Source organism: Salvelinus fontinalis, chromosome 28 (genome assembly GCF_029448725.1).
Source record: "Salvelinus fontinalis isolate EN_2023a chromosome 28, ASM2944872v1, whole genome shotgun sequence".
NCBI classification, from domain to species: Eukaryota; Metazoa; Chordata; class Actinopteri; order Salmoniformes; family Salmonidae; genus Salvelinus; species Salvelinus fontinalis.
This window is the reverse complement of record NC_074692.1, coordinates 35,074,128-35,091,134: the sequence shown is the minus strand read 5'-3', so window position 1 is coordinate 35,091,134 and position 17,007 is coordinate 35,074,128. Positions and strand designations below refer to the sequence as shown.

Below are 17,007 nucleotides of genomic sequence, written 5' to 3'. Positions count from 1 at the left end.
CAGTACATGCAGTGGTGTAGTGCAATTTCTATTTTTTTTTATGATGTCAATTTCTCAAAGTTTATACAGACAGATGTAGCCTATTGAATATTGTAGAATAGGCCGATGCATAAAATACATCCTCCAATTGCAGTGTCTTCCTATGCCCACATATATTGTCTGAAGGACATTTTATATTTTTTAATACCCTCAAACACCAAAATAGGCATACCTAATTTCAAAACAGGCCATCACTGTCGATCATGAATGATAATATCAAAAAGTGAAATTCAGATGTTAAGAGCGAAGGCAAGTATCATCTTGAGAAATCCTTGACGTGTTCCCACACGTTGCACCACTGGGAATTCCGTTGCTGATCCGGTTCTGTAAGATCCATAACAGCGAAGACACAGGGTGCGTTCAAAATGGCACCCTATTCCCTATATAGTGCACAAATGTTTTATTTGATATTCCCCTATAGGCCCAGGTCAAAAGTAGTGTGTTATACAGGGAATCGGATTGGCATTTCAGACACACCCCAGATAGTTATACATTGGGATGGTTCTGAGATGTAGTCAACATTCTAATCCCATATGTTTCACTCAGTTTACAGGGCTGATTAGGATTGATTTACTGTTACACCACTTTTTTTATTGAGAGTACAGTATTTATTCTTTCCAGGTGAAACTTTATTGAGCCGAACACAACATACTAGAATAATACTAGTTTTGTGGTATATTATTGAACATACTGACCGGATATTAAGCATAGCTCCATAGGGAGCCTACATATTATAGACATAGTCCTGATATTTTAGTGAATTGGGGAGATTCCCCTGAACGGGTCTTAACAATGTCTAACACCTTTTTGGCAAGGGTAAAGGCTAATAAAGTAGTAGGGAGTTGGACACGGTCCAAGAGTCTGCCAGTCTGTACTGGAAATCTATCCAGCTGGCAGATTCTAGACTCTCGTGACATCACACAGGAAGTGAGGAAATAATGTAGTAAGTTCCTTGTTATTTCACAAAACGATGAGGAATTTTCTCACATCTGAAAGTCCATGAAATGTAAGCAGGCTGGACATCGCAGAATATTTGATTGACGATATTAGGAAATTAAAGAATAGAACCAAAACTTTGATGTCAAAGGGAAACATAGAAACTCAAGACATCTTTAGAAATGGTTGAAGTTTAGTTTCCTAGGACTTTAGGAAAAAAGGTCATGATTAAAACACAGTATATTTTATTAGCACTTACATTTGCATTATATTATATTTTAGTAATTTAGCAGAGGCTCTTATCCAGAGCGACTGACAGTCAGTGCATTCATCTAAGTTTAGTAGGAAAAAACAACCACATATGATATCACAGTCATTTCAAGTTTAGATCCGTCCAGTAGCGGATTTAGGTATAGGTGACATGGGCAGCCACCCAGGTCGGCATCTTGCCGGGGGCGGCACGTGGCGCCCGCACAAAAACATTTGTAACAGTGACATTCGCACGATCGGGTTTCTATCGCTCATTTGCACGTCGCGTCAATGATATCATGTCACCGTGTGGGACTGGGGGTCAATTAACCTTGTCGAAGTGGGTTCACTGATTCTAGTTTGTGAGCTAGGCAGGCTATTGCCTGGGAAGGTCTCCCACTCAGAAGTATGAGATAGGGGATGCGGGGGTAGGTTGACCTCAGGTCTCCCCACTGGAAGTCCGACGTAGGGGGAGCGGGGTAATCTATCAAATAGCGCACCTCTAACTTTGTACAGTACTAATGGAATTAGTAAAATCAGTCACACTATGAAATTCTACCAAATAAACCACAAATCATTCATAACACTGTGAATATATAGTTTCACAGACATATTGTTGCATGTTTTTCTGGTTTGTGTGAAATGGTTGAGAATAATATAAAACCAGTCTGCACACCACCAAGGTGTATTGGTTTAGTCTTGACTCTTGGTTGACAGTGTTGGGGGATGTTTGCACATATTGATGCTCGAGTACCAAATCAACACAAATTTGTTTCTATTAAATGTTATGATTTATTTATTTGTGTTGTTCCAAATGTCTGAATAAAATGAAGGTTAGTGCAGAACGGTGCTTTTCTATTTTGGTAGGTGGGGGGGGGGGTTCGTCCAGGGAGCCATACAAGCTAGAACTGCCGCTAGACCAATCTTAGAAAATAGCCCTTAGAAAATAGCCGTTATCAACACTTTAAACATTAAAGTGTAGCATAATGTATGACAAGTCCTTTAGAAAAGGAAGTCATACAAGGTATATTATAATACAGACATGTACATTTGTCTAATCGTAACTAATATTACGTAGTGTTGACATGAACAATATTTAATATTTTGTTCATCCAGTAATATTGAGATCTGAAATACAATTTCTAAGGGAATCCTGGCCAAGAACACCATGAAAACACAACAAAAATTCTTTGAATAAAGTATATTGGAAATATTACAAAACAATTACACCCCTCCCCCCATCCTGTTGGGTGCGAGTCCAGTATTTCATCACCAAAGTCATTAAAAAATACCTTCTCACTCATTGGTCTGGTAAGACTAAACCATCGTCCTTCCTCCCGTGTGCGTAGAGGGGAATTTCTGGAGAGTGTGCCCAGGATGTATATAAGACGTACAGGTTACCACATGTAGTCAGAAAACATTGGTTCAGAGAACAAGTTGGGACTTACAACAAGGATCAAGGACTAAAAACAAGACGTTAGTACCTACTATCTACAAACTACAAAACAGCCGACGACAAACCTATTCATCCAGGTAAATTAAATGTAGAGGCTGTTTTTATTCACATTGGCAACCATAAACTTACTCTTACTGTATGGCTGACCATATATTATGTTGTTGATCTGTTGTGGCAGTCTTTATTTTTTATATAGTGTTTAATAAAAACTTTTATTTAGGACTAACTGTATATTGATTGCTCGTTTACACCAGATCTCTGAATGTGTTTTCAGATCTTGGCCATCTTTAAGCAACTGACTAAGCATGATACAATCTATGATGGACAGGCGTTTTAAAAGATGTTTTTATTTTCCAGATCTAACTACAAAGACAATATGGAATTTGAGTCAAACTGCAGTCTAATGAAGGTGAGTCCCAACTTAGACATGAGGATAAGACAGACCTACAATATTCAGGCATGACAGACATTCAAATGTTATTATACAGTAAATGTTAAAACAGACCAACCACAATTCTCCATACACTGATACAATAATGTTAGATGAATGTTAACTCGACTTTCTCTGTCCTGGTCAGAACACCTCTGCCAGTGTAGCATGGAGCTCCAAGCTTCCCCAGGGTCTGGATGTGGAAATATCCCATCACCCCATCACCCTGCACTGTGTGGCCAACCTCCTCATCGCCATGGAGAGACTAAATGGTGGCAAGGGGTTTACCCTGGGAACCGAGTTCAGGGATGAGGACCTGCTCAATTTCTTGCTAGAGAGCGCAGTGGACGGTAGGTCAAAGATCACTGGACTGGATTGAAGGAACCCCTTTGGGGCTAGCCTGGCCCCATATCTGATTGTACTGTCTTGCTTCTGATGACAATGACCATAGGAGTTGACAAGACAGCACAAACAGAACGGGGTATTTTCAAAGTGTACCACTATAATACCATTAGCTATCCCCACTGCGCTATGTTCCAATGTTCACACTCTAGAATACATTTACATTACATTTAAGTCATTTAGCAGACGCTCTTATCCAGAGCGACTTACAAATTTTACCACGTAGAATGCATGCCCAACACATGGCTTAATTCTAACTGGCATACTGCTAGAGTGGACATCTTGGCACAACTCATTGACTAATAGTTCTGGAATTCAATCAAGTGTATTCATTCAACCATTCACTCATCTCCTACATGCTTTCTCCTCTCTCTCTCTCTCTCTCTCTCCTCATCAGAACATATAGTGTTGGAGTTGGGCTCGACGCACACAGAGCACATTGAAGCCAGAAGCAGAGCTCCAGGGTTTAGCAGTAAAGGAGAGTACGAGTGTAGTGTCACTGACTCTGAGAATAAGTGCTGGGTGCTGAACGAAGGGTCTATGGAGCTACATGCTATGATGCTGCAGGGAGGCAGCAGCTACCATAAAGGTATGTTAACAACCAAGGCTCAGTCCCAATTTGCATTTGTCCTTACATAGTGAGTTACATTTTGCCAAAGACTTTGAGTGTGTTCTTTGGCGACCATAGATCATTAAATTAATTAAATTACAATTTGCCTTGGGGCACTAAGCAGTGGCACTTCCTATGAATCTGAAATAATTGGAAAGGTTAGGTACATATGACCAATATGAGATTCAGTGGAGGGGTTAAAACCAACCCCACTCTGAGACTGACAGATAGGTGGCATACTTAGTTCACAGTTGAGTTCTGATGATTGATGCTGACTGACTCTCTCCTCCTTTCCTCTGGCCTCAGTGCATTTGAACCTGTCTACGTACGTAACGCCTGTCCCCAGTGAGACTGAAGCAAGGCCTGTAGCCCTGGGCATCAAGGGATCCAACCTCTACCTATCCTGCATAACATCAGGAGGCACGCCCACCCTGCACCTAGAGGTAAATAGCACTACTACTGCTGAATATTTTGTGATTCAGTATTGATACTATTAGTCCTGGAGAGTGAGAGTGTGTCGGCTTGTTCCAACCAATGATGTGTTGATTATATAAGTCATTGGTTCCAACAGCCACAAACTCAAACCAATAGCCAGAGTAACATTTCTATCCACTCCTGGTGTATGACATTTGACCTTTAAGTCAGTTTTGAGTCAGACCATTGAGTTTATCCCCCTGACCATCTCTCTCTCTCTCTCTCCAGGAGGTGGCAGACAAGGAACAGCTGAAGTCCATCAACCATGAAAGCGACATGGTGCGCTTCCTCTTCTACAAACGGGACACCGGAGTTGACGTCAGTACCCTGGAGTCTGCCCATTCCAGGAACTGGTTCATCAGCACGGCCCTACAGCAGGACAAGACCAAAATGGTGAACATGTGCCAGAGGGAAAACCACAACCGCTTCACCACATTCACTATCCAGCGCCACAACTGAGGTGGGTGCCGAAACTGACACCACAGATCTCTCATAGAGATCCTATATAATTCAATGTTATTTATATTTTTGTTGAACCTTTATTTAACTCGGCAATAGAGATTCTATATGTGATTCTATAGGGCTTTTGTGGTCAGTGCTGGATTGCCACTGTCTGTACGTCTAAAGATTAGGTGTATGTTTGTAAGACACAATAAATTCTTCAGGTTGTATGTATGTATGTATGTATGTACTGTATGCATGTATGTATGTACTACTAGAGCAATTCACCATTGGGGTGTATTGACTTGGTCAAAGTTTACCACAAGATGGCGCCGTTGAGTCAGATTGTGGCAAGCGCCCATGATATTTATTGTACATTATTTATTGCTGAAATCCAAAATGAACGTATTGCTTACTGTAATTACATTTCTACTAATCATAATATTGTTCTACTATTTATTCATGTATTTATATTTCCGTGATTATACTTATTTATCATTGTATTTATTTGTCAATCTGTTGATGTTGCACTTATTCATTGATACATGCAAACATTTGAATTGTCCTACATATGTGCTCTTTTGAATAAATATTCAAATGGAAATTGATATTCTCTGTCATCGATTATTATGGTTGGCTACTGTAATAACATGGTTATTGGAAGAACAATGTTAAGAATCAGACAACATGCATCAAATACCAGAACCACAACAAGAACAAATATGAGAGGTATACCTACATTATACCAGTAATAATATCAGTGGTGTAAAGTTAAACTACTTTAAAGTACTACTTAAGTAGTTTTCTGGGGTATCTGTACTTTACTATTTATATTTTTGACAACTTTTCTTTTTACTTCAATACATTCCTAACGAAAATACTGTACTTTTTACTCCATACATTTTCCCTGACACCCAAAGGTACTTGTTACATTTTGAAAACTTAGCAGGACTGGAAAATGGTCCAATTCACTCACTTATCAAGAGAACATCCAGGCTCTTATAAACATCCTAATGTTGAGATGGAATTGTTCATCAGTAAAGCAGAAGCCAAGGGATTAGTAAGAACAGTGGTTACAAATAAGTGGCAAGAGTTGTGGAACAGGAAAGTAAGGGAAGACACCTGTATAAGATCCAGGAAAAGGTGGGGGCAGGGGGAGTCCTCGGGCCAAGAGAGAAGGGAGGAAAGTGTAGTCACAAGGCTGAGACTGACACACACAGCTCAATAGTAAGTTGAAAGTGGTGGGGAAACATGATCATCATCACACCTCTCCATAGATGGAGACAGTGGTACATGTTCTATTTCAGTGCCAGAAATACGTGAGACAAAGGGAGCAGTTGTTATTAGATTTGAGGAGTAGTGGAGTTGAAGAGCCAGGATTAAGTGAACTGCTGGGGAAATCTTCAGGGGATGTAGTATTTAATTATGTATTTTGTTTCCTTAGAGAGATGACATTATTCTGTAGGATTTTGATTTTAAATCCTACCCAATAATCTCGTCTCCCTAACGAAACTAAATACATAATTAAAAACTACATCACCTAAAGATTTCCCCCAAAATGCACTTAATCCTGGCTCTTCAACCCCATTACTCCACAAATCTGACAACAATCGCTCCCTTTGTCTCACATATTTCTGGCACTGAAATAGAACATGTTCCACTGTCTCCATCTCCTCCTGACAATGATCACACCTCCCAGTCGGATGTTTCCCCACCACTTTCAATGTTACTATCCATATAAAACCTACAGAATTAAAAGAAGCATTGGAGTGGCTGTCTGACTGGGCGTGTTTTTTTTTCAAATATTTGAACGAGCCAATGGGAGAAGAGTGGCGTTACCCCGGCAATTTCAAACTAGACCACGAACTTGATGAAGTCGGTTTGTTTATGTTAGCAAACCATAACTTCTATTCCACTAAAATAGCATGTCTCAAGTGACTAGATTACAAATAGAAATGGACGCGGAAGAAATGGTTGCCCAACTTAACAGAAAAGGTATGGTGTAGCTAACGTTAACTAATATTCCGCTAGCTAGCTCTATTATTTGCTTGCTAACAATGCATGCTAGCTTGATAGCAGGCCTCTTTAGCTTACTAACTATAGTTGACGTTAGTCATAATACAATGTCAACAATATTATGTTTATCGTTCGGTCAAGCTACAGTGGAAACACTAGATATAGGCTAGGGTACACACTAACGTTAGCTTAGTTCAGAGGAAACTTATGGAGTCTTTTGGGACATTGGGCTGTTTTATTGACTCCCTAAACTAGTAACGTAACTAGCTAGAACCATCGTCCTGTTAGAACAACAATGTTGCAGTGAGGGCTAGCTGTCTGACGTTAGCCAGTTAACGTTAGATAGCTAGTTATCTTTACAACTATTGACCAAATAGTGGAGTAAATTAAGGATTTGTTTTAAACTTGCTTCTTGTCTTTCACAGAATTGCGCAAGCAGCAGTTGATAGAGTACTTAGCAGCAAAAGGAAGACTGAAGCCACCAAACCCAAAGTAAGAAATCATCATGGCTTGACGGCTATCTTCTTGGCCATTATATAGCCCATATACGATGATTAATTCATTTAAGGTTTATACAAATGTCTACATGTTTATACAAATTCAGTCAAACAAACAATAGTCCATACCCCATGTCTCTACCATATATGGTTAAAAAGTTACCGACGATTTACTCTGAGAATTTCGCCTTAATGAAATTGTTATGATCTTAAACTGGTCACTGCTCAATATAGAACTGAGGCGCTGCTCCGCGGCAGCCGCTAACTATGAACGTCAAACTGACAAACTATCTAGTGGCTGCAGGTTCGTGAGTGAAAACATGGCATTTTTCAAAATTAATTCGGCTGAGTAGAAAACTAAATAGGGCTCATTATTTATTTACAAAGCTAACAGACTGAATTGCAATATCCACCCTCGGCGAGGACAATCAGTTCTTGTTTGCATTGTATATTATTATTATTATTCTGAAGATTTTATATGGCGGTTGGCAACCAACTTTAAGCTGCATTACTGCCACCAACTGGACTGGAGTGTGGACCAGAGACAGCGAAGGTCTAAATCCAACACAATAATCTCGTCCCTTTAAGGAAATAAAATACATAATTAAATACTACATCCCCTGAAGATTTCCCCAGCAGTTCACTTAATCCTGGCTATTCAACCCCACTACTCCTCAAATCTAATAACTGCTCCCTTTGTCTCACGTATTTCTGGCACTGAAATAGAACATGTTCCACTGTCTCCATCTGAGAGGTGTGACGAGGATCAGTCTCAGCCTTGTGACTACACTTTCCTCCCTTCTCTCTTGGCCTGAGGACTCCCCCTGCCCCCACCTTTTCCTGGATCTTATACAGGTGTCTTCCCTTACTTTCCTGTTCCACAACTCTTGCCACTTATTTGTAACCACTGTTCTTACTAATCCCTTGGCGTCTGCTTTACTGAAATGATGAAAGCCAAGGATCTGGAGGTGAACCACCTCCAAGTGATACCATCTCACAACACCTTATATGAAAGGGATACAACCAAGAGAGGCGCAGTTTAAACTAGTAAAGGTCACAGCAAATGAACGTTCTTATTTCATCAACACTGTCAAGTAAAAGTATGTTAACGTTGTTCTCTACAATGTTATAATCGAATGATTATTAGCACTTTGTGACATCGGCTGATGTAAAAACATTTTTTTTAAAGGGCTTGATAAATAAATGTGATTAATTATATGTCATTTCTAATGACATCGGGCAACGAGAACGACGTTTTCCCATTCATTTTGGTGCTCCCGCTTGAATTGCCCTGTTTTTCTATACATTGTATGGCAGCGAGTGAAAGCCCTACAGTATTAACTAGTGGCAATATTTCAGCTTGACATGTCTTATCCATAGTCTTTTGTAAATAATGTCCTATCACACATGACTGATTTCAGACCTTATCTTCGAGATGCCGTTAAAGCAAAGCAGATCACCATGTCTACCGTGAAGGATGATGTAAGTACTGTAGCCAATCACTTTCCTCTCCTTGACACCATCTCTCTCAAAGCAAGCCTGGCAGTTTGCTCACTATTAATTATATAATGAGGCTTGAATTATAGTAGGTGTACCGTGTGGCTCAGTTGGTCGAGCACGCAATGTCAGAGTTGTGGTTTTGATTCCTACGAGGGACCAGTATGGACTCTCTTTTTTTTATATATATATATATATATATATATATATATATATATATATAAAAATGTTTGCACTCACTACTGCATCTGCTAAGTGACCAATCTAAAATACTAATTAACTGACCCGTTGAGGTGTCTTTAAGTTACGAACTATATCAACTGATATTGTTTTGTAATTACAGCTGGACCCGGGAAAAGAGAACCAGGGTCCAAATCCCCTCAAGATGAAAAAGGGAACGGTGAAGGTTCAACCTCTGATGGCCAACGCCGTTTCCCAAACCACTGGCACCTTCTGCAGTACCACCAACAAACAGATCTCTGCCAACGGTCTCCTCTCTGCAGCATCGAGTACCGCACGTCTCAACGTGCTCAAAGGCTTGACAAAGCCTTCTGCGGTTGCCCCAAGTCACTCAACCAGCCTGAAGACGGCTCCAGACAGATCACAATCCACTGTCCCTACCAAAAGATGCCCAGGCACCACCAACCAACCCAGAACCCAGCCTAATCTAGCTGTTAAAGTCAGCAACACACGCCCTAGCTCAGCCAAACCCCTGGCAAACGCTGGTAGAACACATTCAGCCAACACAACCAGACCAAAGCCAAATATTACTGGGAAACCCGCTAACACACTCCGCACAGCCAGCACGCGGCCCAACACAGCCAGCACGCGGCCCAACACAGCCAGCACGCGGCCCAACACAGCCAGCACGCGGCCCAACACAGCCAGCACGCGGCCCAACACAGCCAGCACGCGGCCCAACACAGCCAGCACGCGGCCCAACACAGCCAGCACGCGGCCCAACACAGCCAGCACGCGGCCCAACACAGCCAGCACGCGGCCCAACACAGCCAGCACGCGGCCCAACACAGCCAGCACGCGGCCCAACACAGCCAGCACGCGGCCCAACACAGCCAGCACGCGGCCCAACACAGCCAGCACGCGGCCCAACACAGCCAGCACGCGGCCCAACACAGCCAGCACGCGGCCCAACACAGCCAGCAGTGCCAGAATGAGTCCGAGCACAATGGTTAAAACCAAGACAGGCCTTGTGTCTGTCCAGATGCAGCCTAGAAGCACCACCGTCCCTGCTCCAGCATCAGCCTCCTTCACCCCCTTGGCCTTGAACAGAGCATGCCCAAGCACCAGCCCAGTCCCAGCTGTGACCCAAAAGCCACCAGTTACTGCTCAGAGGAGAAGGAATCCCTTCACTGGCGTGAGTGAGACTAACCAGAGGACAACTGCCTTGGCTGTGGACAATGGGCAAAGGAGAAGCCAAGCTGTGAGTAGGACTGATTCCACACCACTCCCAGAGAGATCCAGTAAACCAGCAGGTCAGAGACAACCTGTCACTGGACCTAAACCCATCATCCAAGGCCCTACTGGTCCTGGGCACAAGACTGCAGCTACGAAGCCAGGTAATAAAAGGACAACCAAAACCTCTCCCAGAGTTTCCATTCAAGAAGTTGAGTGTATTCAGAGGGCTGCATCACAGCACAGGGCTGAGGCTAGAGGAGCAGGAGCCAGCACTCGGATATGGAAGGCTGCCTCTCGAGCTTCCACCGGGATAACAGGAAACCAATGGCAGAACACGGCTCTGAGTAGGGCCATGCATGCAGCTGTGGCTGCGATGGGACAGAAAAGCAGCAGCGAGGAAAACCGAGGCATGGTGGAGAGCGGGTGGGCAGACACTGACACCAAGAATGAACCCAATGCTCCATCGCCCTCATCAACATCTCCGGCGTGTTGGCCTAGGCCTCACAGCAGCACAGTAAATGGTGTGTGGCTCCCCCAGACGGTGCCTCGCTCTGCCAAAAAGTCCAGCCATGGCCAGGAGGAGGTGGGGTGGGAGGCTGGTGTTGGCCTTAAGACACCCAGAGACCAGGCCAGGGTCGTGCCCAAGACAGAGGGCCGCAGGAAGATGACAGTTGCCCAGGAAGAGAGAATGTCAGTTTTAGTTTTTTTTTGTTGTAAATTAGATAAGTACTGGGAAGTAGAATACAGTACATTTACATTTTTGTGATTTTAACAGACAATCTTATACAGAATGACTTGAAGTCTTAAAATATTAAACTCTAGACTGGTTGAATAAGGCCTTGGGTTACACAGTGCACAAAACTACTGTGATTTTGTTTGTTGAAATAACATCAAGATAACATTGTCATTTCACTTCAGTAAAAGGTATGTGTGTTGGTATCGTAGCATATGAATGTGCTTGGTCTTTTCCATTATACCACCATATTCTTTCCACCCAGCACCTCATTTAATAGAGTGTGGTTGAGTTGGACTACAAACATCTGACTTTACCCCAACATTTTACTGAACAACCTTATATTCCACTCTGTGTGTCTTCAGGCAGAAGCTCCAGGAATGGCGTGAGAACAGGGGCATCTCCTACAAGCGTCCCCCCATGCCGGTGAGGCCTCCTCGGGTGCGGCGCACCTTGGCCCTCCCTCAGGCTTATTGGGACGGTATGGAGGAGGAAGTTGAGGCCAGGTGTCTGGTTGAAGCTGTGGACCGGTGTCTGGCTGACTGCATCAAGTTGCTGAATGAGGTGTGGCCAGAGGAATGGGTTGGGTTAGATTACATGAAGTGACAGACATTTCAAATATATGACAAATCAACTAGGGGGGTTGATTGGTACTCTGTTGGCGGATTACTGTCTTCTGACTGTACACATGGCGTTTTCCCTCACTCAGCCCACCCGCCCTTCTCCCGACCGGCAACACTAAAGCTGCCAGTCGTCAGCAAGACGCTTTTTCGTAGCTATTAAGTAGTAGATTACCAAATTCCCAATTAACAAATAGGAATTAAGATGGAATTGTGTAGTAATGTGAATATAAAATAAGTATGTCCCTAAACTCTCATCATCACTACTCAAATGACAAAATCATCAGTACTGACTCGCTCATGTAGGAAATAAGTAGTGAACCAACGTGTTGTTGAGTAGAACTTGTAAGGTAGTGATGAATACTAGGTTCATTTTCTTCTTCGTGAGGTTATGGTGATATATTGCCATCTGGTGGCAACTAGAAACTATTGCATTTTTTCTTTTTACTATTACAAATTGATGGTACTTGAAAATTAATTTTAGTGCTTGAAAAAAACGGCTTGGTTTGCTTTGTGTGTTGCCATTAATCCATCCAACACAAATATTAATCCAACACATGGTCAGGTGATTTAGTTTCTATTATTCAGGGAATAATGGCCTAATAAAACAGACAGGGCTTTGGTCAAAAGTAGTGCACTACGTAGGGCAGTGGTTCTCTAACCTTTCCTTGGGGACCCACAGATGTTTTGCAATTTTGCTGTCGCCAAATGGCTCACCTTGGTGATTCAGTGAGTCGGGTGTGGTTAGTAGACATCTGAGCACCACTGATGTAGGGAGTAGGGTGACATTTGGAACATAGCCTCTGCCTTCACTGTGAGAGCAAGACATTTGGAACACAGCCACTGCCTTCACTGTGAGAGCAAGACATTTGGAACACAGCCTCTGCCTTCACTGTGAGAGCAAGACATTTGGAACACAGCCTCTGCCTTCACTGTGAGAGCAAGACATTTGGAACACAGCCTCTGCCTTCACTGTGAGAGCAAGACATTTGGAACACAGCCTCTGCCTTCACTGTGAGAGCAAGACATTTGGAACACAACCTCTGCCTTCACTGTGAGAGCAAGACATTTGGAACACAGCCTCTGCCTTCACTGTGAGAGCAAGACATTTGGAGGAACAGGTATATTGTTCCGCAGGTGCTATTCATTAGTGGTGCAACTCTTCCAGGTTGTGTAAGACATGTACATAAACTCAGCAAAAAAGAAACGTCCTTTCATTGTCAACTGCGTTTATTTTCAGGAAACTTAACATGTGTAAATATTAATAAGTAATGTCTTTATCATTAGTAGGCTTTGTATAGCAGCCTTTTATAACCACCCTTTGAGCTGTAGGCCTAACAACGCGTCCTGTTAAGTCTTCATACGGTAACTTACTTAGGCCTATATTTCTATATAAACTTAGCAAAAGAAGAAACGTCCTCTCACTGTCAACTGCGCTTCTTTTCAGGAAACTTAACATGTGTAAATATTTGTATGAACTAGAGGTCGACCGATTATGATTTTTCAACACAGATACCGATTATTGGAGGACCAAAAAGGCCGATACCGATTAATCGGCCGATTTAAAATAAAACATAATTCTTTTTTTATTAGATTTTTTATACATTTATTTGTAATAATGAGAATTACAACAATACTGAATGGACACTTATTTTAACTTAATATAATACATCAATAAAATCAATTTAGCCTCAAATAAATGATTAAACATGTTCAATTTGGTTTAAATAATGCAAAAACAAAGTGTTGGAAAGAAAGTAAAAGTGCAATATGTACCATGTAAGAAAGCTAACGTTTAAGTTCCTTGCTCAGAACATGAGAACATATGAAAGCTGGTGGTTCTTTTTAACATGAGTCTTCAATATTCCAAGGTAAGAAGTTTTAGGTTGTAGTTATTATAGGAATTATAGGACTATTTCTCTCAATACGATTTGTATTTCATATACCTTGGACTATTGGATGTTTTTATAGGCACTTTAGTATTGCCAGTGTAACAGTATAGCTTCCGTCCCTCTCCTCGCCCTTACCTGGGCTCGAACCAGGAACACATCGACAACAGCCACCCTCGAAGCAGCGTTACCCATCGCTCCACAAAAGCCGCGGCCCTTGCAGAGCAAGGGGAACAACCACTCCAAGTCTCAGAGGGAGTGACGTTTGAAACGCTATTAGCGCGCACCCCGCTAACTAGCTAGCCATTTCACATCGGTTACACCAGCCTAATCTCGGGAGTTAATAGGCTTGAAGTCATAAACAGCTCAATGCTTGAAGCACAGCGACGAGCTGCTGGCAAAATGCACGAAAGTGCTGTTTGAATGAATGCTTACGAACCTGCTGGTGCCTACCATCGCTCAGTCAGACTGCTCTATCAAATCATAGACTTAATTATAACATAATAACACACAGAAATACGAGCCTTAGGTCATTTAAAAAGGTCGAATCCATAAACTATCATCTCGAAAACAAGATGTTTATTCTTTCAGTGAAATACGGAACCGTTTTGAATTTTATCTAACGGGTGGCATCCATAAGTCTAAATATTCCTGTTACCTTGCACAGCCTTCAATGTTATGTCATAATTACGTAAAATTCTGGCAAATTAGGCGGCCCAAACTGTTTCATATACCCTGATTCTGCATGCAATGAACGCAAGAGAAGTGACACAATTTCACCTTGTTAATATTGCCTGCTAACCTGTATTTCTTTTAGCTAAATATGCAGGTTTAAAAATATATACTTCTGTGTATTGATTTTAAGAAAGGCATTGATGTTTATGGTTAGGTACAGTCGTGCAACGATTGTGCTTTTTTTCGCAAAAGCGCTTTTGTTAAATCATCCCCCGTTTGGTGAAGTTGGCTGTATTTGTTAGGAAGAAAACTTGAAATCGGCCATTCAGATTAATCGGTCGACCTTTACTCAGGATATGTGGTTTCCAGTTTGTATAAAGTCCAGTGAAGCTCTTTTTAGGGCCGTTGTAGTATTTGTTTGAGGAGGAATATACACAGCTGTGAGTATAACCAAAGATAATTCTCTTGGGAGGTAATACCGTCAACATTTGATTGAGGTATTCTAGTGAATAGGTGAACAAAAGGACTTGAGTTCCTGTATGTTATCACAGTCACACCATGAGTAGTTAATCATGAAACATACACCCCCGCCCTTCTTCCTGGAGAGATTTGTATTCCTGTCTGCACGATGAACTGAGAACCCAACTGGATGTACTGACTCAGACAGTATATCCAGAGAGACATATTTCCATGAAACAGAGTATGTTACAATCCCTGATGTCTCTCTGGAAGGAGATACTCATCCTGAGCTCGTCAACTTTATTATCCAGACACTAAACATTAGCGGGTAATATACTCTGAAGCTGTGGGTGGTATGGGCGCCTCCTGAGTGGGACTAGAAGTCCACTTCGAGTACGTCTTCTCCACTGGTGATGTTTTGGATCAGCCTCTGGAATCAGTTAAATTGCCTGGGGGGGGGGGGGTTACGAACAAAGGATAAGATTTGGGAAAGTTGTATTCCTGGTGAGTTACCGCCACTCTGAAATCCAAAAGTTCTTCCCGGCTACATAATAACACAACAGTTGCAGTATTTCGTTTTTGTATTATTTCCTACATTATTAGGCAAGCAAAGTGGCCAAGGGGCTAGAAGCACGGCTGCCCTCTCTATCGACGCCACCTTTGTTTCTGTGTGTCTGTTTCTGTGTCTCTGCCTGTGCTTCTATGTCTGACGGACTGTTCCTGTGGCAGACTTACTGTGTTTCTGACTGTGTTTCTGTGTGTTTCCCCCACCCCCTACAGGGCTGCCTGTCCTCCCAGGTGCAGGAGATGCTGTCCACTGTGCCCATGGCTGAGAAGTTCTCCAAGTACTGGATCTGCCAGGCCCGTCTGATGGAGCGCCAGGGCAACCTGGAGGTTCTGCCGCTGTTTGAAGAGGCTGTACGAGTGGTGTTAGAGGTACAGCATACTCCCTTTACCTCACCCCTCGCTCTCTCTATACCTCTCCATCTCTATACCCCATGCCTCTCTATCTGCTGGCCCTGTTAGGACTAGTTTACAGGTCAAAGCTACTCTCTCATCCGTCTATCTGCTCTGATTTTCTTCTTTTATATTTCTCTCTCCTTCCCTACCAGGGGGAATCTTAGTCTAGCAACATCAATCCTCTCTCTCTCTCTAACTCTCTCTCTGTGTGTGTGTGTGTGTGTGTGTGTGTGTGTGTGTGATTAGACCTTCTCTGAAGAATTCTCTAAACTAAATTTAGAGCTGCTTACTTTGGTATCTATTTCATTTAAACTAGTAATATGATGGTTTGGTATCTATTTCATTTAAACTAGTAATATGATGGTTTGGTATCTATTTCCTCTCCTTCAGCCAGTGGATGAGCTGCGGACTGTTGTGTTTGAGATGCTGAAAAAGAAGGAAGACACACAAGGTAATGAGGAAACTAGAAAGGCAGCAACATCCCTAATAAGTGGCTCTGTCTCGATTCATCTCGATTCCTCACATCCTATCTCCTTGCCTCTTTTAGGATACTTTGTTCCTGCCAAAACCAGCACGTAGATCTAGGAAGACACACTGCTATGTCCATGGCTTTCTCTTTCTGTTTGCCGTACCAGGGTCACGCATCTTGAAAATGTTCAAATCAGTTTGCTGCTGTATTTGCTGTTATAGAAAATATTAAGTAAAGATTCTTTCCACTGTCAAGATTTTGGAAGGAATCCAACCGAGGCTCCAATCCTAAAATAATGTATTATGGCTATTGCCATGCTTTGAGTCAGTTCCAGTATTCTTATCGTATGTTAATCATTTTGTCATCATGGATTTTGACTGCTAAGTAATAATGGGGGAAAAGTGTCCAGACGTGCAGTGAATAGTTGTGGTTCATATTACTGAACATCTGCTGAAAGTCCCGAGACGTTTGATTTCACAAGAGAGCAGGTTTTTGACTCATGTTACCAGTTACTAGTGAATCATATAATTTAATACGTATGGAGAGGGGATAAGTATGGATGTTGTTGTTATTATTAGTCTCTGAAGTAGAGGTCGGACGATTTATGATTTTTCAACGCCGATACCGATTATTGGAGGACCAAAAAAGCAGATACAAATCGGCTGATTAATTGGTATATTTTTTCAAATATATATTTGTTATTTTTTTATTTTACCGTTATTTTACCAGGTAAGTTGAC

General features: G+C 42.1%; 2 protein-coding genes across 2 annotated transcripts in view; both read left to right on the top strand.

Annotated features, from left to right (window-relative positions):
- The first annotated feature begins 2,673 nt into the window (after nt 1–2,673).
- On the top strand, nt 2,674–5,597 carry LOC129825841 (interleukin-1 beta-like). The gene is made up of 6 exons (XM_055885975.1): nt 2,674–2,757; nt 3,038–3,089; nt 3,259–3,460; nt 3,910–4,101; nt 4,429–4,565; nt 4,825–5,597. The coding sequence occupies exons 2-6, from the start codon at nt 3,057–3,059 to the stop codon at nt 5,053–5,055; spliced, it is 795 nt and encodes a 264-aa protein (XP_055741950.1). The 5' UTR covers nt 2,674–2,757; nt 3,038–3,056; the 3' UTR covers nt 5,056–5,597.
- A 1,288-nt stretch (nt 5,598–6,885) lies between these two features.
- Nucleotides 6,886–17,007, top strand: part of LOC129826635 (cytoskeleton-associated protein 2-like) — a 40,071-nt gene continuing 29,949 nt past the window's right edge. The window contains exons 1-7 of the mRNA XM_055887573.1: nt 6,886–7,032; nt 7,479–7,545; nt 8,972–9,032; nt 9,391–11,153; nt 11,562–11,760; nt 15,620–15,775; nt 16,190–16,250. Coding sequence (XP_055743548.1) covers nt 6,963–7,032; nt 7,479–7,545; nt 8,972–9,032; nt 9,391–11,153; nt 11,562–11,760; nt 15,620–15,775; nt 16,190–16,250 — 2,377 coding nt within the window. The 5' untranslated portion in view covers nt 6,886–6,962. The remainder of the gene's footprint in view (nt 7,033–7,478; nt 7,546–8,971; nt 9,033–9,390; nt 11,154–11,561; nt 11,761–15,619; nt 15,776–16,189; nt 16,251–17,007) is intronic.

Bases quoted from the DNA above. Each gene is read 5' to 3' on its own strand.
- LOC129825841 (XM_055885975.1), top strand. From the start codon at position 3,057: ATGGAATTTGAGTCAAACTGCAGTCTAATGAAG. The intron at 4,102-4,428 runs GTATGTTAACAA...CTCTGGCCTCAG, and splicing joins AGGCAGCAGCTACCATAAAG to TGCATTTGAACCTGTCTACG. The intron at 4,566-4,824 runs GTAAATAGCACT...CTCTCTCTCCAG, and splicing joins CGCCCACCCTGCACCTAGAG to GAGGTGGCAGACAAGGAACA.